The following is a 21,661-nucleotide window of genomic DNA, read 5'->3' on the forward strand; positions in this document are numbered from 1 at the left end:
GGTCAGCCCAGCTGACAGCCATGGGACACCCAGCCCTAGTTCCTGCCTGCACCGGTTAGTGGCAGGTGAGGAAAGGGAGGATGTGGAGGCTCTTGACTGTGGCCCTAGCTTCCCAGACTCAAGCCAGCACAGCTGGGAGCACCTGCCCTACCACCCAGCTGCCACTGACAGCTGGCCACTGCTGGGGGTGTAGGGCTGAGGGGACAGGCCATTCTGATTTTGCTTAGTTGGGCTCAGCATTGGTTGGGCTCAGCATTATCAGCCTGCTTGGAGAGTGCTCCCAACCTGCTGGCCGGGTGTATGTCCTGTCCCTTCCACCCCTCACCTCCCCGCCTGGGGAGAGCCCAGGTGAGCCAGCAGCAGCCAGTGCTGCCTCTGCCTGTCCACCAGGCTGTAGATGGCCAGAGGATGCTGTCGGGAAGGGAAGGAGGGCTAGGGAGGTGAGGTCCACACCACCACCACCACCAGAATCATAGAATCGTAGAAGTGGGCTCGGAAGGGACCTTGTAGACCTTCAAGTCTGACCCCCTGCCTGGGCAGGAGAAAAACTGGGCTCAAATGACTCCAGCCAGGTAGGCATCAAGCCTCTTCTTAAAGACCCTCAGGGTAGGAGCCAGCACCACTTCCCTTGGAAGTTGGTTCCAGATCCTAGCCGCCCTGACTGTGAAGTAGTTGTTACGGATGTCTAATCTAAACCTGCTCTCCAACAACTTGTGGCCGTTATTCCTTGTTATGCCAGGGGGTGCTCGGGGAAACAAGGTCTCTCCCAAACCCTTCTGGTCCCCCCTAGTGAGGTTATAGATGGTCACCAGGTCCCCCCTCAGCCTTCTCTTACGAAGGCTGAACAGGTTCAGGTCCTGTAGTCTCTTATTGTAGGGTCTGCCCTGTTGTCCCGGGATTATGCAGATGACCTTCCTCTGGACCCTCTCAATATTGTCCACATCCCTCCTGAAGTGGGGCGCACAGAACTGGACACAGTACTCCAGCTGTGGCTTGACCAGTGTTGTGTAGATCACCTCCTTGGCCCTACTTGAGATGCACCTGTGGATTCACGGCAAGGTCCAGTTAGCCCTGCCAACCATGACCTCGCATTGTTGGCCCATGTTCATCTTGGAGTCAATAATGATTTCAAGATCCCTTTCTGCCTCCGTGCTCTCAAGAACGGAGTTCCTCATCTTATAAGTGTGCTGCTGGTTACTACTGCCCAAGTGCAGTAGTAACCAGGGCTGGGCTGAGCATGCTGAGTTCCTCAGGGCCCCACTGCAGCCCCCGCAAAGGTGCTGCTGGGGAGCTCTCATCACGCAGCCCAGTCATGTCCACGCATGGGGCCAGGGGCAGAGCATAGCAGCACCATACACAGCTCGTGCCTGTGAGACCCTGCAAAGATGGTGTACATCCAGGCAGGGTGGGAAGGGTTGGGTCTCCCCCAGGGGAGTGGCAGAGATGCCTGCAGGATGCTTGGGAGAGTGAATTGGGGGCTGCCTGGAGCTGTCCTACTGAAAGGAGCAGGGCTCAGCACCAGCTCCCACAGCACCCTGCCCTGCCCTACTGTGCCTTGCCCAAGTCCAACTAAAGCTGGTAGGGACAGGAGCTAGACTGGAGCCTAGCGCCACCCCTGAGAGATGGGTCTGAGTGGCAGGACCCCCACTTCCATGAGGGCAAGAGTCTGAGCTGCCCTGTCCATCCCTCCGCCTTCTTCGGGGAAGACCTGTTTTTACCTTGGCTGCAGGCGACAGTGGCTGTTAACTGACTTGGACTTCACTGGGCTGCAAGCAAAGTCATGCAGTAAAGTTGGTCAGGAGCTGGGCATGTGCTTGCAGGTTTCCACCAATCTGGGACTTTTGCTTCAATTTTCTCTAATGGCCGGGATGCTAAGACAGCCTCTGAAATCCAAGAGGTATAGTCGCCCTATGTTTGCACAATGCTTTGACACTTCTGGTTAAATGTATGCATGCAAAAAAGATTTACCTGTATCAATAGCTCCTGGTAACTGTAAATGATTGAACTTTCTTCAAATATGCTTATTCCTCAAATGTTCTTGTAAACCGTATCCTGGAGAACAGTAGTTAAACTTTCTAATGCTTGTACTTTCTAGTGATGTACACGCTCTAATAAAACATGGTTTCATGGGCCCAAAACTCTGGGTACACCTGAAGTAGATAGGGCAGCTCAGGAGGAAGACTGCAACAGTGACATCCATCCTTCTAGGATGTTAGAGCAGGGACACAGGCAGCGGTGGTGGAGGCGGCAAAGAAACTATACCACTGAGATCCCTTTGAACTACAGTCTATATCCTATAACTGGTTGCAGGGATCTAATTCATAAAGTGGGCACATAGTACCAGAAGACTTGGGCTTACATAATTTAAAAAAAATTTTTTTTTGGTGACACTATACTTGTGGTGGCGTAGGCACTTTAATTATAAGCTTCTGTTTTCAGGGACTTGATGCACTTTCCATAAAGATCATGTTTTAAGCTGTTTCAGACATTTGATCTCAGCCCTGAAGTTGGTTGATTTGGAAGTTTGGTACTGTTCCACTGTTCTTTGTTTGATTTGAGCATGAAGAGAGATCTGACTGTGAGAAATTTTACTTATACAATGCTATGCATGCTGGAATAAACGGGCCTTTGACATATTTAAGAACTGCCTTTGCAAAGAAGAATAGAATTTCCCAAAGGTAAAGAGTAGTATCAATCCACATCTGTTTTAGGAGTGCCATGGCAAATTATAAGTCTAGGTGCAGGAAGAGGAACACTGTAGTTCTCAGATGTCAGAATCTCCCATCTGTATCTATATTCAGCCTATCATTTGCTTCATATGCTTTTCCATGATTTGCATTGTCTATGAGTGTTTCAACCTAACTATGGAATCACATGACAGATGTTAGCCACCTTGCTTAATGCACTACTGAAAGTTATGTAGCTTCCATGGTGATAAGTGTAGTATAAGAACTTCTATAGAATGGAATTAGATGAACTAGAGATCTGGAATCATCTGCAAGATGAAAACACTACACGCTTTTCAGTTACAGAGCCTCTGACCATGTAACTTCCTGGCTGGTTTGGATTGCAGGTGTACTTAACAAAATGTAGCCAGTTTACTCTACCCATGTCTTCATGCTGAGCAAATTGCTGTGAGATGCTCCCATCTATTACATTGATTAAAACTCTCAGACTGCAGCTGGCCAGGTTCTTCGTGCTTCTAATCTGAGTTTAACTTTTTTTGTCTAGTTGAGAGTTGAACAGACTCTTGAGTTTTGCAGGTTGACTTAAATCAGTGAACAGTTTCTGTGAACAAATATCAGCCCCTTGGATAAATATGCTTTGCTCCATCCTTATTCATGTGGAGAAGCCACCAGAACTACCCAGTAAATAGTGTGAACATTACCCCTTGTAATTTTCTATGTAGTATTGATTATTAAGTATTAATTAAGTATTACTGTAGTGCCACAAGGGCTCGATTATGTTCAGGACCCAACCAGGCAAAACTTTGTATGTTCCTTAGGGCAGGTACAGTATCTAGTATGTATTTTACAAACTTATGCAGACATATTTGTGCTGTTGAATGGTTCCTTAAATCGCATGCTCTTTCTGTCTGACTGGGTGACTGAAAGTATTATGAAAAGGGCTCAAACAAGTCTTTGGGGCTATTGCAGTATATTTCAAGATGGCTGTACAGACTCTTCCAGTATAAATCTTCAGGCAGATGACTTAGCATTAGAGTTTAGACTTAGACTTGTGGTAAATAAAATGTATAATCTGTGTTAGCTTTTATGGCTAGGTAGCTAGCTAACTAAGCAAGCAAATGGACAAGAACTTACTCTTTTCAAGTGAATATATGAATTTGTGCAATCACATACAAACTACGTCCGGATGTTTGTAGCATTCCCATGATGCCTCAGTCCAATCTAAGGTTTCAGATATGGAAGGTCTGTATTTCATTTAGAGACCTATTCACGTAGCTCAGGAGTCGTCAACCTATGATCTGTGAGCTGAATCCAGTCAGTAAAGAATCATAGACCATTAAGGTGGGAAGGGACCTCAGGAGGTCATCTAGTCCAATTCCCTGCTCAAAGCAGGATCATTCCCAACTAGATCATCCCAGCCAAGGCTTTGTCTAACTGCATCTTAAAAATTTCCTAGGATGGAGATTCCACAGCCTCTCTAGGTAACCTGTTCCAGTGCTTTACTACACTCCTTGTGAGAGGTTTTTTTCCTGACACCCAACCTAAACTTCCCTTGCTGCAACTTAAGACCATAGCTCCTTGTTCTGTCATCTGCCACCACTGAGAACAATCCTAGCTCCGTCCTCTTTGTACCCACCCTTCGTGTAGTTTGAAGAGGTCTAATGCAACCCACAAAGGTCTAGTTTGGTTACGGCGACCTTTGGTATGGAGCTGTGCAATACTGCCAGTTCTTTCTGCATTCAGTCCCTCCACTGAGGAGCCAGCTCCTCCACCACATCTGCATTTACCCTCACTCCAGAGGGGATGGAGAGTGGTGAGGTTCAGTGCAGGCAGTGGGCTACTTGGGGTGGGGGGCAGGGAACAGGGACTTGCTGCCTGGGGCCAGGGCTGCCTTGTAAAGGGTGGCCTATGCTGGCAAAAAATTGCCAACCCCTGCCTTAAGTGAGTAATCTCTTTGGAAAAAAATAAATTCATTCTCAGTAGAAAGCACTGAGCTCAGGGCCAGAAGGTATAGGAACTATAGCCATGATAATTCAGTAGTCTGGGCATAAGCCTAAGAAAAAACCTGATTTCTATCTTCTGCTATATCATAGATTTATAATGTAACCATGGGCAAACCTCTTAGACTTCCCTGTGCCTCATTTTTCTATTTTAAAATGGGAATAAAAGTAATTCCCTAGCTTGCAAGGATGTTATGTACATTAGCATGCAATTCTGAGGTGTTCCAGTCTGATTGAATAATGGGGGTGGAGGCACATTAGAACTTTTATTTTGCAGCCTAGATTGGAGTAGCAGTCCCAGCTCCTCTATACCAGATGCCTTAGGTGCAAGTGCTATTAAATTGTCATAAATATGGACATATTGTTCTGTCCAAAAATATTTTCATAGCTTATACTTGTATGATAAATGACAATTATAGTAATCTGGATGATATTTAGTTGCCAAGGGAGTGTCATGATTGATTAATGTTGGTGAAGTACATGGGAGATGCAAAGTTTCATATAAACATTTTTTTAACTGATTAAATACTAATGAGTGTTCTGGAAAGTAACTAGAACTGTCATCGTTTTTCTCCTGTATGAGTGTTAGAGAAAATTACAGACACTGTAGAAATAGGATACATCTAAACTATTTCAGCTTTCTTGTATTCTCACCCACTTGTCCCTTTCTGTCTTCATAATAATCACTGAATTGTTGGTTCTTTTAATGCTGCTCTGAGTGTAAAGTACTTCTTTTTTTTAAAGCATCTTATGTGAATGATCCTGTATAATAATGCAGTATAAGTTATTTTCTATTGTATAACAATATATTGTGAACTCAGGATCCCAAACAGGCTACCCATTGGTGTTCTAACAGCATCTTACAGATGGCCTCCTCCCTTTCTCTCTTGTAGAAGGTTAAAGAGCTTCATTTTAAGTAGCACAAATACTCCACCACCTACAGAAAAAATACTAAGGCTTATATATCCACATCCTGTGGATCTGAAAAGCTACATGTATTCTTATCACAAAGCTTTCTGGTATTGGCTTACTGCTTTACTCCTCGCTATGCTGTAAACCTCACTGTTTGTCACTTCCTTTCTGAGTTCTGAATACTAATCAGTTGACTGAATTCAGTCATGTTAAGTGGGCTGGATGTTACAGTTCTTAGACAGAACTCCTAGTGAAGTCACTAGAGTCAGGGCAATTGAAGAGAGTTGTGGTTACTGATTGTTGCAGCATAAAGTTTGTAAATGTATGCAGTTACCAAAGTAGTGTATCCACAGGCTGAGGTAAGGAGGAATAGATACATATGTCCAAGAAGATTTATAATTAATAAAAGTTTGTGATGTTTGATTTCGTGGAAGTAGGGATCTCTGAATCCACATCTAAAAGTGGGCAAGTTGTGGTCTTTTGCCTTGTAACCTGTTAAAGCAGGAAGGAAATGATTAATGAAATGAGAAGAGCTTGTGAGAGGTAAAAACAAGAGAATAGTTATAAGAAATATTTTTTTTTTTATAATATGGTAAAAAAATGTGCTTGGGCGTATTAGCAAGGAGAGTGAGCCCAGTGGTCAGGGTGCTCCCTACTGCTTAGGAGTCTCGGGTTCAAATCTCTGCATTACTACAGTCTTCCTGTACAAGTCATTTAGTTCCAGATTTTAAAATACTTAGTGCTTTTAATGCTTAATTCCCATTAATTTAAAAAAGTGGTTAGATATTAAAATACCTCTCAGGGTCTGACCCGTAGTGTCTTTGTGCCTGTTTCTCAACTATAAAAGGGGGAATAAGAGCACTTACCTGGATGTTGTGAGGATAAATAGATTAGACTGGCATGCTCAGGTACCATTGTAAAAAGGACCATATAAGTACCTAAGACATTTTAAAAGAAAAAAGGTCAAGGGGCTCCCAGGCTAACATAGTTAAGGCATGTTGGTTTCTACAGCCCATGATGCAAAAGGGATGTGGTTAGCATCATCTCCAGCTGCCTTTGACTCTACTGTTATAATGGCTAGGTACAGCTAGATAACTGTCTGAGGAAGTTACTTGTATGCACTGTCAAGCTTGTAATGTGTAGGAGAATACAGAAAACATCACTCAGTTTCACTCAACTGGTGCAGACTTCGTAACATACGCTGCCTCCACCAAAGTTACTAGCCACTGTGAATGGTGAGGACTGTGAACAGAGTGAAGACTTGCCTGATGAAACCTTCTCTGTGCCAGGACAATATGTGCCAGTGTTCAGAAATGACCACAGGACTAGGACTGAAGTGAATGACACAGTTGTTCTGAATAAATTTGATAATCAGGGTTTGAGACTTGTCATAGAAATGAGAGGAACAGTCTTGGTTTGGACTCTGTAAGAAAAACAAAATCACTAATATACAGTAAAAATACCAAAGTCACAAATTATAAAATTTTAAAGAAAGCAGCTGATAAAACTTTTAACTGATCAACTTATATCTATTGTGATCTGCAGGATTCTGGATAGCTGCCAGTCTAGCACTGAAGGACGATCTCTTTTTTTCTCCTACCGTGGATCCTACAGACTCGGCCAGTGTAACAGTTCTGCACAATTGCCTTTTAAACCGTGTGAGATTGACAGGTCCATGTTCACTCCAGAGTAAATTGGTTTCACACTATACTGAAGGTAGAATAGGTGCACAATGTACAGCTTTAAGGTGGTCACTTCACTTAAGGGTAAAGTTACCCTTCAGTAAGGGAAGGGTATCTATACATTTACGTTGGTTAAAGCAGTTGTGTTTGTTTCTTGAGTGGGTTTCACTGTGGTAGCCCTTCGCTCAATGCAAACTGACTCTCTGCCACCTGCTGGCCAGGCACTGTATTAGTGTTTTGCTGTGGCCAGCCAGCGTGGGAGAGCTAGTCATGTTTCTGCTCCTTACTACAAAGTTAATATGCTCTGGGATAAATTGCTCTGCAGTCATGTTGTGTGGCTGCACCACAAGGAATACTTTATTTACTTCAAAAATCATTCCACTGACTTCAGCTGGTGGAGCTAGGTCCTAGCTACCTTATAGTGGTAACATATAGAAGGTACGTTACGTGCCTAGATAGTGGCTGAAGGTTGCATCCCAGCAGAATAAAAGAACTGATAAGAGATTATCATAATCCTATCATAAATTTAGAACACACTTATATTAAAAAGTATAGCCACTGTTGCCTTATTTTAATTCTGATGTAGCTACATTCAGCTATTGTTTTGATGTATTTTTAGAATTTCCTCCCTTACACTCAGTTGCTTCAGAAAAATATCCTTGAAATAAAGGCCTTTTACTGCTTCATTTTCCAGGATTACAATCCTAATTTGGAGACCAGTTTCCAAGTTTCTGACTTGCTGAGTTCTGTATTTGGGAGAGATGTGTTTATTCATTTTTTCCCTCACTTCTTAAGAGTGGAGAATTGCTTGCCAAGATTCTGCCACCCATACTTTGATTCACTAATACTCTGCTCCTCATGTAACCGTAACAAAGGCAGAGAGATTGCTTGCAGAGGATGGGCCTGATCCAAAGCCCAGTGAAATAAATGGAAGTCTTTGCTTGGATTTCAGTGGGCTTTGAATCAAGTTCCAGGATACTATTTAGCATGTGTATGGGTGATAGTACTGGATTCAGTTTTATCATGGAAACCAAAATTCATTTAAAAAAAATCCTCTTCAGCTTTCACATTGGAATGGTGTATTAGTAAAAGAAAATGTCATCGAAAAAGACAAGAGAAGCATTAATAGCGCTTAAGAAGGTAGTGCAGCAGTCACCATAACAGCCAACTATAAAATCTGTGCAGGAAGTAAGCAAGAGCCAAATTGATGCTGTTGGAATTAGTTAGTTAGGAATTTGGGTTCCACAGCTGCCAAGCGTCTCTTGTGTGGCCAGGGTGTCAACTTCGGTACTGGAGCAGATAGGAGATTGATGGAAATATAAACAATACTAGCAACAGCAGGCAAGATTACTGATTTTGTGCAGAAATTACACAGCTGTGCCACTGTGCTGTTGTAATCGTATTAGAAAAAGTCAAACTAATAGGCATAAAAGCATAACATGAGGCCTCCTCTCTAGTGCACTCTCATGTATAGATGCAACCATCGCATAAGAGTGTATGTCTGTTCCTAGTAAAAGATCTAGACATGGAAGAACTGGTCATAACTGAATTATTGACAACATGGCTGTTTGTGCAATGTCTGCCTGTGCTTTTAGCTGTTTTCCTTTGGAACACAAATCAGTTTACTCCAAAGAGACATGAGAAATCCTGGCAGCAAGTACATTGCTTTAAAAGAGCACATTTCACTTCCCTGGCATGTGTTCTAATTAAAATGATACTGTCTTTTGACAGATTACTGGGCAATTAAAGCCTAATCAAACCCAGTGCAGAATGGTCCCATGGAGCAGTGTTATCCTATTCCATCTTCAGAAGATTTATAGGAAGAGTATTTCCAAAGATGATATTAACAGAAATTACGGGATCTCTGTGCTTTTGTGCAAATAAACCTGTCTGTCATCAATAGAAACAGAAGCCTTTGTATAGGATAAATGTAAGGCAGTTATGCACACTAGTTTGAGACGGCTGTTACGTTAGAATCACTATTGGAAATTCTTAGTTCTCATTTATAAGAAAAATCCATTTTGTGCTAGATATTTTTAGTGCTAACTTTCTCTGAAGTGCTATTATCTTACACTATATACCATTAGTCCTTGATATGTTTCCAAGCTGGTTATGTGATTTCTAAGCATTTCTTTAACTGCTTTCTGAATGACTTGTCTGGCAGGAGTCGGAATGCAAAGTTGTTAACTGCTAACAGCCTGCAGCCTCTTTTCTTTTCCTGATTTATCAATAAAAAAAAAAAAGATAAAATGCTTTCTTAGAAGGTCAGTTGTGCTTTTTCTGTGTGACCTCATTAGCAGTGATCCTTTTCCACGCTAGCTGTCTATAAAAATGTAAAAATGTTAATTTCTGCAGAAGAACTGCCTGTGTGGGAACACATAACAAGTATAATATTGAAAGCCATTTCAGAGATAAACACTGGCATTTCACATCAAACCATGGATATTTTAACATGAGCCACATGAAGCAGTCCAGCTTTTGCATTATTTTTACTTGTTACATTTACAAATCAAATGAGCTGACTGTTTCAGTAAATGATGAGACATGAAAAAATGCAGCTCAGATCCTCAGTGAGCCACAACTATTTTTCCCAATTAAAGAAAAATAGCCTAAATGAAGTATTTTAGAAATATTGTCAGCCTTAAGTTTACACATGATTATTAACGGGTTCTTGTGATTGATCCTGTCCTGATTTTTAAATGCACAGCTGGCTTCCTTAAACTGGGGATTTTAATAATTTTGGTTCCACAAGGCTGGAATCAGAGGAGGATTATTGTAAAACACAGGAAGCACAAATGTTCTCGTGTGAATTCAGAAGCATACACAGGGAGAAAAAGATCTTAATGTTGCGTGAGTGTGTTTAGTTTCAGTGGATCAAAATCTTTCCTATATCGCATCCAAGCTATTTGGTTGTGATCAGATGATCACAGCTCAAGGAAGCGATTGGAGAGCTAGCTGGCTGCAGCTGCACTGTAGGCTGTTTTCAGGGACAAGGAGCCACTGTTTTTCAAACGTAGCATAAACATAGAAGTTATTTTGTAGGCTTCAGGATGCAGATATGGGTTGTGCTGCCAGCATTGTTCTGCTTCAAGCCTTTCGTTCTGTGGTACAGAGGAACTGTCCACATATTTGTAGACGACGACAAGAGGAATTGTCACATGAAATTCTGCCACTGGATAGTGATGATGAAATGAGCAGACCCAGAACTCTCATCATAATGGTACAGTACACTTTAGCAACAGACTCAGTTGACAGGATTATTATTACAGATGTTATGGGATTTATTATCTTTAACTATATAGTCACAAGAAAAGAGTATTTGAGGAACTGTTTGCAATCTTGTTAGTCTTTGTGGCAGATTTGCTGTCCCTGTCAGACGAGATTTTACTTTAAAGCTGAAACTGATGTGCATGTATGCTGTATATGGAGTAACGTTCTGTTGTTTAATTTATCTGTGTTGTGGTACTGTTGTAAGATACTGCAAGCATTAAAACAAAAGTGTGGGTTATTGTGTTTTATGTTAGATTTTTGAATGCCAAACAGCAGACAGCTAGGAAATTGTGCACTGTCTTTCATTGAAATTGAAATTACCTTCCCATAGGTCTTTGCAAAAAACTGTTCGTGGCAAAAAAAAAAAAAAGACAACCCTTTCTGCTTTACTTGTTCTGAGTAACCCTTAAGTAAAAAATAGAGTTCTTTCAGCTGAGTAATGAGTTTGTCAGTTCTATATCTTTTTTTTGTGAAAGATGGCATTCGGATGGATGTTTCTTGTTTTATGACCTAGTCCTTTTTATTTTTTATCTTATGATGTGATAGTAATAAAACAAGCACTGTAGGCCATTTATTAATATTCAGTGTGTGTTGGAGGAAATCCTTATTTAAATCAGTGTTTGAGAAGATTATATAAACTTCTTAGTTACTCATTCCTCAAGATACAGCTATATTTCCAGTTTCCAGAATTTTTCAGTGTATAGATCTGAATAGTGTATTATATCTCTATATTATAATTACAGCATTTGATACCATATTCTGCTTCTTGCCATGGTTTAGCAATCTGATTATTTCATTAGCGTTTTGGCCAATTTTACATCAAAGCCATCAGGTACTGTACTTCATTTGAGTAATATAGAGACTCTCTACTAAAGTACATTATGATGAAGTCTAAACTGTGTCCTCTGACAGCTTGTTTCATCATTATACATAGTAATTTATACATAAATGTGCATCAGTAACGTTAGATAATTTCAGACCAATCATGAGATGATAGTAGTGGCTTTATTGCCTTTAGAAGTACTATGCTGCAGTCATGGTAACTATGATAAGAAACAGGGGGCTGGATCCTAGCTAAGTCAACCTACCAAGCAGAGATTCTTATCTGAGATTTATATTGGTAATTGGTCTTGGGAATGAAAGAGGAAGATTTAATCATTTTTAAGTCTCATATCTTAAATCCATTGTTTTGCTTTAAATTATAGTTTCCATAAAATGCATATTTCTTTTTATTCAGTCAAAGGTTAAATAGCCTATCTCTGAGAAATTAAAACATAGCGTCTCTGATGATGGTAGTTATTTGGATTACAATAAATATGAAGTGACAAATGTCTAAAAAAAAAAAAAAAAGCTTCCTTATTGTGGTATTTTTTTTGATTAAAAAAAAAAAAAAGGAAAAAAATTTTAAAAAAAAAAAAAAAAGCTTCCTTATTGTGGTATTTTTTTTGATTAAAAAAAAAAAAAAGGAAAAAAATTTTAAAAAAAAAAAAAAAAAAAAAATTGTTGGGTGCCAAAGCACTAATCTGCTATAACGTTTACATAAAGGCATACAGACTCTTACGTGTAAATTTGCTCAGATTAGAATCTGGTGTGCAATGCATCTTTACTAGCTTTCTCAACAGTACCAAATTGTCAATCATTTTGACTGCATAACTGCAGTAAAATCTATGGGACTGAGGCTAAGAAGCATAGTATGTGGGAAGTGGAAGTTACCCCAGTGTGGAATGAACTGTGGAACCTTGAGTGTCTGTAGAGATCCAGGAGAGACCAGCCTCTTGTTCATAGATGCAAGTCCTCAATTGCCAAACAGAACAAGAAAGTGGACTAAAGTGGCAACTTTGTGTGTTCTCCAAGGCTCACTGTCATCTAATGTCATAGCACCCAATCTTTCAATGGCTTAGTCCTTATCCCTTTCCCAGTAAATGTCTATGGCCCATAAAGAGCTCGTCTCCAAGATTTCCTGAGAAGCTGGGGAGGACATTGATTCTTTCACCTCCCTGTGGGAGATTGGGGGGTGAGGGGACGTAGGAACAAGTAATATTGAGCATTTCCCACTAAAAAAGCTGGTTGCACGTGTTTTTTTTCTGTTGAATAGTTATTGCATTCCACAGATTAAATGCAGGCTAGTAGCAGTTAGTTACAAATAAATACATTTGTACCTAAAATAAGATGGCATCAAGCTTCGTGGTTAGATATTGTAATGATATAACGTGAGTTACTTCAAAAGAAAGTTGCTTCAGAACTCTTCTGGCAAAAATGAATGGTACTGTTTCAGATAGATTTCAACTGTTGTTTGAAAAGACACCATGGCAAAGAAGATGGAAGATTACTGATTCCTCTAAGACTCTCACTTGGCTGTAGCTGATCACTAACAATTATTTATCAGTAATGTAGTAGACTATATTACATGCAAAAGAGCTTTACTTAGACTTGATTATTGACATTAGTGATTTCTGACGCTAAAGGGATTGCTACTGATTTGCTAAGCGTTTTCATGTTTGAAGGCAATGGGAAGTGCGAATATTCAGATGATGAAGATAATGCTATAAAATTCAGAAATTCACTAGGTATAATTACATTTTGTGTGTCGGATCCATAGTGTTTCAATCCAATCTTTCAGTAAGTCCAGCTTTCTACCTGCTGAGGATCCTAGTACTTTTTCGTTGGTCACTTAAATCTGTCTTTTGGATGCAGTTGATCTACATTTTATCTTAACAGTTGTGAAATAAGCTACAGGGAGTTTTTCATTATGAAGATACTTGGACAATATTGTACTTTTTAAACCTTTTTTGTATGAATAGCTGTTCCAAGTCAGCAGCCCTTCTTTCCTGTGCTTCAGAGACTTGTTATATCTAAACTATTGCATCCTGGATATACAGTGAAATTTCCATGTCACATAATCTAGAAATCCTTCTGTGAATGTTGCATAGAACTTACCCCAAACACTTTCAGCAGCCAGGCATTTGCACATTGTGATCTACAGTTTTATATATTTCCTCGCATTTGAAAACCTCGTAATTCATGGAAATATAAGTTTGAAAATGTTTTTGGTTATCTCAGGGATTTCATTTTATCATATCATGTTAGTAATGTTAAAAATCAAAGGTGATGCAGGGGAATTTGGTTCCCTAATTTAATATGAATTAAGCCATGTAGGCAGTAGGAAAGAAAGGAAATAGATTATATAGTTTTTGTACAATAAGTACCATTTGGAATGAGGCCATTTGGGTTTTTTAAACTTCTGACAACTTGCCCTTGTGAATCAAAAACGTAATTGCTATTAACCTGAATTTCTTACTATTTTTTAATTGTAGTTTGGTAATGCCTAGAGAACTCGGTCCCAAAAGCTAAGTGCACATTTAACAAGAACCGTGCTCCTCACCCCAAATACAAGATAAGAGACAACAGGTGGATACAAAAGACAGACAAAGGGAACAATGAGATGTTTATGATGTGTGTGTTACGCAATGAGCACTGTGCGCCAACTGCATCATCGTTGTGAGTTTTGTAAACAACACAGAAAACAGATTCTAGTATTCGTACCAGTTCGGAAAACAATTCTGATATCTTTATTGACATTTATTTTTCTGATTTAATTTTATATCATATCTCATCCTTAGGTAATTGGGTAATTTAATCTGCAAGATAAGGTGTAATGGAAAGAGTAGCCTGACTGAGATACGTTCTCTTTTCTTGAAGCCATAGGAGAATGAGCGTTCCATGGTCTCTCAATAGATGTATGAATTGGCTCAATGTGATCAGTGGTTCAGCACTTAGCACGGGGGTGAGCAAACTTTGGCCTGCAGGCTAGATCCAGCTGGCGGTAGACTCCATTTTGCAGTAGCCCCTGCCCACATGGCTGGGGCCAGTCTTCATGGAGACCCTGGTCACAGCTGCGCTGTGATTAGCGCAAGGCTGGAGTTGCCATGGAGACCATCCCCAACCATGCTGGCAGGGCAGGGCAGAGGGTTGCTCCAGAGCCGTTGAAATTTTGTGGCGGGGACAGCTTGGTCCAGAGCCAGGTCAGAGCTGTGATCTGCAGCCTTTATGCTCCAGGCAGGGGTGTGCAGGCAGCGGATCATGGCTCTGCCCCATGACAAAGCTGTCACCGCTGCATGGAGCCAGGGTAGAGCCATGATCTGCTGCCTGTGTGCCCCTGCCTGGAGCATGCAGGCTGCAGATCACAGCTTGGCCCTGGCCCTGGCCCTGGCCCTGGCCAAAGCTGCCTACACCACAAGATCCCAGCAGCTCCAAAGCAGCTCCCTGCCTTACCCTGCCCTGGACCCTGCCAGCGTGGCTATGGATGATCTCCATGGCAACCCCAGCCTTGTGGAGCTGCAGCAGGGAGACTGGCCCCAGTCATGCAGGCAGGGGCTGCTGGGAAATGGAGGCCGGCTGCCAGTTGGATCCACCATTTTGCCCAACCCTGACTTAGCTGCCTATCTCAATTCATACACCTTTAAATCACATGCCAAAGCATGGCATGCAAAGACATTTTTCTTGGCGCATGTGCCCCCGGGAAAGAGCTGGGGTGTCATTGCCACAACAAAGATCGGGTGCCTCTTGTGGCTCCCTTGCCATCTGCCCCTGGCACACCAACATCTTACTAGTCAAGGTTGTGGGTGTTTTTGCTCCTCTGCCCAAAAAATGTTGCTGACCCCTGCCTTAGATGAATATCTCATTGGTGACCCTACTCTTTGAAGGCTTTCAAATTCACTGTGAAATCAGGAATGAGATAATGGAGTATGAGATAAAGTAAGTAGCACCAAATACATTAAAACAATGGTATGCTACAGAAGGTAAGGAAGAGACTAGTCAAAAAGCTTAAAAAAGAAATGAAGATATTTCTGCCCATAAATGCTAATTAGGGTTATGTAAAATCAGTTTGATAGGCAAAAGGTAAGATTTTGGGGGGTGATATTTTTATTGGATCAACTGTATGGCTGAGGTAAAGTTTAAGCAAGCTTTCAAACACAAGGTATTCTTTTTTTGTTGGGTTAAGTGTTTAGAGAGAGAGTACTAATGTTTAGGAGGGATTTTTTGCCTTCAGAGCACAACTGGAGACACTTGTGTGTTTTTCCTTTCAAGGCCACCTATATCTTTTCTGTTGATATGTGGTGATCCTGTATCTTTGATAGGTAAGATTTTATGGAGAATAAGAACAACAGATGATGTTTGAGGCTACAGTTGAGAGCCAGTTAAACACAAAGCAGTAAGTTTTGAACTTTCATTGCAATCCTATAACTAGCAATAACAAGATGATTAAACTTAACTTCTGTATACCATTTTTCATCTCTACCTCTCAAAGAACTTTGCAAGGGAAAGTAAGCATTACTATTTCAATTTCTATAGATGAGGAAACAATAAATTGAAATGACTTTTCCAAGTATGTGGTACAAGTCTGTAGCAGTTACAGGAGCCAATCTGTAAAAAGCCCATTGGAGTTGCTTCTCAGATCACTTATTCTGGTGTTAATTAGAAATGACTCCATTGGAATTGGTGGAATTGTATTCTTATAAAGCTAGTAGAAATGAGATTAAAAATGAGAGCCAACATTTTTTTCATAAGGTCTGACATTTGAGCCTTTACTTTAATTCTGAAATAAATCTCCACAGTAGTGTTCTTTTAAGTTTTGTTCCAGAATATTTATTAACTATTTATATGTATATTGATTTTTTTGGGATATACCCATCATTACATCAGATGGATGCAGTTAACTCCCTATGATGAGCACCATCAATAGACAGTAACTGATGCCCATGTTCTACACAGTCTCAAGATCTCCCAATTATGACGGTGTTAAGCAGAGATTGGCCAAACAGTGGAACCATGTTCTGAATGTTCCTTTAGGCCAACAAACAGATTTGATACCACCTCTTTAGTCTGATGCCTTAAGGGGGAAAAGATGCTTCTTAAGTAGCCAAGTAATGGCTCAAATAAAATATTTGTATGCGTCTGCCCTGGATATAAATGTCAATGTTAAGCATGTTTATAATCAAAGATGAATATAATTCCCTTTATACTTCAAACTTGGGACATTAGCTTGTGCCCAGTTTTTGCTACTGGTTTCAGCTGGAGCTGGAGAAGACTTTTAATTTGTATACATTATCAACAGAAGCATGCAAGAGAGGAAACAAGTAGAGTGACATACACAATAAAATTCTGCTTTGAAAAGTTGGCATCTCAGAGTGCAGGACTCTTTGGTAAATTGTCTTACAGATATTTCTTTTTTTGTGATTAATGCTCTGCTGGCCAGGTTGTGCCCTTAGTAATGGCTGCAAACATCTTGACCTCAGTGAGGTTCCACCTATGTAATTTATTGGGACTTAAGCAATTCTGTCAGCAATGCAGCAAAAGAATCCATCTTAATTTGTGCTCTGTTGGATATACAGTGCTAAGAAGAATGAAATTCTGGTTTTGTCAATTTTGGTAGTGGATATGGCTCTCCATATGTGCAGGAGGAAAGACGTACTCAGTGAAAGATAGGGAAAATGAACATGAGATGGAAATGGTTGGTATAATAGTTGCACAGTCTCCTTTCAGAGTAGAGCTGCATTTTAAGCTCATTGGAGCTGTTATTCTACTTGAAGTGTGGATGTGGTCTGAAAAGTGACAGTATAAAAATGGCGTGTAAGTACTGAGCTCAATTTTTCCTTGTAATTATCACTGATTTGTGCTTCTGCTGATTTAAAAAAAAAAAACTTGTTGCTCTTTTTACCCCTGCAGAGATGCTTCTAGCATGATGAAACGAACTGGCTTGCACCTCTAATGGAATTCTGAAGGCAGAATATAAAATGCACAGGTTCAGAAAGCTATAATAGGGCAAGCAAAAAATCATCCTGCAGAGCAAAAGAGTTTGAAAGGGATACTGCTTTTTTAAATTTTTTTTTAAAGCAGTATACAGATGAACAATGGGGCAGAAATGAAAGGAAGAAAGGAAAATCTTTGGGAGCAGCAACCTTTAAGAGCAACCACAACCTCTAATGTGGTTTTAGGCCTTTGCAGTTTTAAAATAACAATATTTAGTATGCACATTCAGAATGCTCATTAGGCCCAATTGAAGAAATCTTCCTAATGCCCCTGTAAGGTATAGATGGTTTGTGTTATAATCCCCGTTTAATAGATATGAATGTTGAAACTGAAAGGTAAAGTAACTTGCTTAAGAACAGGTAAGAAAAGGATGAAAACTCAAGGTTTTATGGTTGATCATGTGGAGTTGCATGCAGCCTTATTCTTCCAAGAGCTTTCTGCTGTAAAGAGATATATGTAGGTACTCACACATGCACGCTTGATTTGCTTGTCTGCAGTATCATCCCTGCTGGTTTGTCACCAAGCCTGCATTATTCCAGTTCCAGTGGGGTATAACAGATTTGAATTCCCTTGTTGCTCTCAGTTATTTTGCTCAGGAGAGCTACCTGTTATCTTTTCAGCCCGTATAGTGATAGCTGCAGAATCCCTCAAGCACGCAGAAAGGGGATGGTGCTCAGGAGGGAACTTGCACCCTTTGATCTGGGGGAACCACTATTGTCTTGACTGGGAGCTGTTTGGGGCCTTATATATTTAGGTAGGAGTTCCACAAATCAAATGATCTCTAAGGGAAAATGTGTACCTCAGTTTGCCTTCTCTCTTGCTCTTCGAACAATTTTTAAATAAATTAGTGAATGATATGAAAGACCCTTAAGGACAAACCCTGGGTAGATTTCTTTTTTAGAAGCAAAAAAAAAAGTGGATATAAATGTAAAAAACAACCACTCTGAATTAACAGATATAATCACAAACGCTTTAATTACATTCTGTTTTATTCCTAAACTCTAAAAGACTATTTCCTTCTTTCAAAATTGTAGAATAATTGATTTCAGTGGAGATGCTCAGGTTTGTTGGTTAATAGATACTACAGTGATAGGCAACAATGTAAAGTCCTATAACAAATGGAGAGAGAAAATCTAAGCCACAGATTTCCACAGTAATATCATAGAAAGCTAGAGTTGGAAGGGACCTCAAGAGGTCATCTAATCCAGCCCCCTGCTCAAAGCAGGACCAGCCCCAACTAGATCACCCAAGCCAAAGTTTGTCTAGCCGGGTTTTGAAAACCTCCAAAGATAGAGGTTCTGCCACCTCACTGGGTAACCTGTTCCAGTGTTTTGCTATCCTAGTGAGAAAATTATTCCGACTATCTAACCTAAATTTCCCTTGCTGCAACTTGAGACCACTGCTCCTTGTTTTGTCATCTGCCACTACTGAAAAGTCCAGGTTCATTCTGTTTCAACACCCCCCTTCAGGTAGTTGAAGGCTGCTATTAAGTACCCTCTCAGTCTCCTCTTCTCTAGACTAAAGCCCAGTTTCCCCAGTCTTTCCTCATAAGTCATGTGCCTGAACCCCCTCACCATTTTCATTGCCCTCTGCTGGACTATCTCCAACTTTGTTTACTTCCTTTCTGCAGTGAGGGGCCCAAAACTGAGCACAGTATTCCAGATGTGGTCTCACCAGTGGTGAATAGAGGGGAATAATCACTTCCCTTGCCCTGCTGGCAACACGCCTACCAATGCAGCCTAGTTTGCCGTTAGCCTTCTTGGCAACAAGGGCACACTGCTGGCTTACATTCAGCTTATTGTCCACAAGTCCTTTTCTGCAGAGCAGCTGCCCAGCCAGTCAGTCCCCAGTCGGTACTGGTGCATGGGATTGCTCCATCCTAAGTGCAGGACTTTGCACTTGACCTTGTTGCACTAGTCACAATATGACAATGGCTGTCTCTCAGATCTCGCTAGAGGTAAAAGTGTGCCATAGCCTCCAATTTACTCTATTGGACCATCTAGACTAGAGCTGGTTGAAAATGTTAGTCAACAGTTTTCCACTAGAAAATGTTGACTGTATAATATCACTGTTCTGTGGGATTGTATTGATTGCTACAAAATTTCATTTTGAGAACAGTATTGACTATTTTATTTTGGGAGGCAAAATGTTTCTTTTAGTTTTTTTTTTTCTTTTTAAAATTAATTTTCTTTACAATTTTGATTTTTATATTGGAAATGAAAGTGTTTTGATTGTCCTAATATGAAATTAAAAAAAAAATTCTAGTAAATTCCAACTGTTTGTTTCTGTCCACTTCAGAATACAGGCAGATTTCAAAATTGCAGAATTTGCCATGAAATTTGGTTTCCTTTAAAGCTTCATCTGAGATTCTGCGATTTCCTTCTAAATCCATATAATTAATATTATTAGTACATATTTAGTAATATGGTTTGAAAATTTTAACTAAAACATTTTATTGGATGCAAGTTTATAAACTGAAGAAATCCATCTCATCCTCTTCCTGCTAAAACAGACAAACACCAACCTAATATCTGAAATTGTTTATTGCTTGTCAGTTGTAAATTTTTCACTTTGTGACCAATACCTGCCCCTGCCGCCTCAGTCTCTTTTCGGAGAATTTTTGCTTATGTAGAAGCTAGGAGTAACACCACCTAATTGCAACCGGAAGTCAGGCAGTCCCACTCTTACAGAAGCCACTGAACCAAAGTGATGACAATGTTACCTGAACTTTTTAGGCATTCTTCAAGAGTACAAAATGAGTGTTGCTGTATAGTTCTCAGATGCCAAAGTGATAGACGTGATATAGTAGCCTGGACAGGCAGTCTTAAGAACCTGACCTAGATAGTGGGGGTGTGCAAAGTGGGCCGTATTTGATTTGGATTCAGATTCAGCCTGTTTTGGGGGACAGTGGTTTGATTCGCTGATTCAGATCACTGTCCCAATTTGATTCAGCCAAATCCGAATCTGAAGATTCGATTCTGATTTGGAGAATCATCAATTTGGCCATAGACACAGCTTTTTCTGTTTTTTGTACATACCTTGAAGTACCAGGTGTGGCTTATGAATGCTGAAATGATGGGGCAGACCCCACCCCCACCATGCTTGGTGGCTGGCCCCCTCCCGGGTGCCCCTCCAGACCCAGGAGGCACTAGTCACCAAGCTGAGGGGGGAGGGGGGCCCCTGCCTGCTCCATGGCAGACCCGGAAGCAGACTGGAAGTACTTCTCATCCACTGCTGGGTCCACCACTGAGTGTGCTGGGGACCCCTCCCTTGCTCCCATGGAACGCTCCATCTGCACCAACATCTCAGCGTTCATGAGCCGCCTGGTAACTCGAGGCATGTAGAAAAAACATATAAAGCCGTGTCCATGTCTGAATTGTGGAATTTCTCAATCAAATCAGAGGCTTCCAATTTGATTCAGAGAGATTAAAGGGTCTCCTGATTTGATTTGGATTCAGAGATTTGGCTGCTGAATCAGGCCGAATCTCCTCTGAATTGAATCAGTGACCGAAGCTTCTCACAGCCCTACTAGATAGGCGTTGGAACCCACTTACATGCTGAGAAGGTGCATCAGAGAAAGCAAATACAGGGAGGTTGAAAAATAAAACATCCCCTTCTCTGTCATTTTAGTTTAATGAGCTCTGTTTACTACCTGCTCTGTGCTCCCTGGTCTAAATTCAGCTTGTGGTAAATTGGTTTAGTTTCTACAGAATACAATGGACTGAAGTAGATCTAATGAGAATGCAAAGAAGTTGTAAATCACACTTGTACTGCATGCCCTCGGAATGCCAGATCAGGGCCAATTATACAACTTTGCCATTAACACCCCCTTACATCTATTTTCTGACTTGTACCCATGCCAAACAAATATATAAGTACATACACTACTGCCGACCTTGGCCCTTTGGGCCAATTTTTTATCTTGTATACACCAATATAAATCCAGAGTACTTAGATTGGGGTTACTCTGAATGTAAATGTGTGTATATGAGATCAGACTCTATTCCCAAGTCTCTGGCTCCAAGCACGGATATGTTGACTTAGCTTGGAAACAAGTATGCACAGTAAGAAGTCCTTCCAGTGAGAGAGAGAGAGAGAGAGAGAGAGGGCCAGGAAGAGACATGGATTGGAAGAAAAAGCCAGCCAACCAAAGGAGACTGCCAAAATAAAAGCTACCAGGAGAACTAAGGGAGAGACGGAAAGAGATCCAAAGACAAAGACAATATGTGAGAAAGGAAGAGCTTCAATAAGGAGAAAGAGAAGCCAAGTGTAAAAGAAAATAAACAAAAAACCCAAACTT

General features: G+C 40.8%; 1 protein-coding gene across 5 annotated transcripts in view; it reads left to right on the plus strand.

Annotated features, from left to right (window-relative positions):
- Positions 1–10,246: 10,246 nt before the first annotated feature.
- DOCK10 (dedicator of cytokinesis 10) overlaps positions 10,247–21,661 on the plus strand; it is a 236,148-nt gene continuing 224,733 nt past the window's right edge. For 3 of the 5 annotated variants that reach the window (XM_019503638.1, XM_019503642.1, XM_019503639.1), the window contains exon 1: positions 10,248–10,501. In XM_019503638.1, the coding sequence (XP_019359183.1) occupies positions 10,340–10,501 (162 nt within the window). In that variant the 5' untranslated portion in view covers positions 10,248–10,339. Of the gene's footprint in view, positions 10,502–21,661 lie in introns of all 5 variants that reach the window. The other 2 variants (XM_019503641.1, XM_019503640.1) reach the window with 2 other exon arrangements.

Source organism: Gavialis gangeticus, unplaced genomic scaffold (assembly GCF_001723915.1).
Source record: "Gavialis gangeticus isolate Ggan-Ray unplaced genomic scaffold, GavGan_comp1, whole genome shotgun sequence".
NCBI lineage: Eukaryota > Metazoa > Chordata > Crocodylia > Gavialidae > Gavialis > Gavialis gangeticus.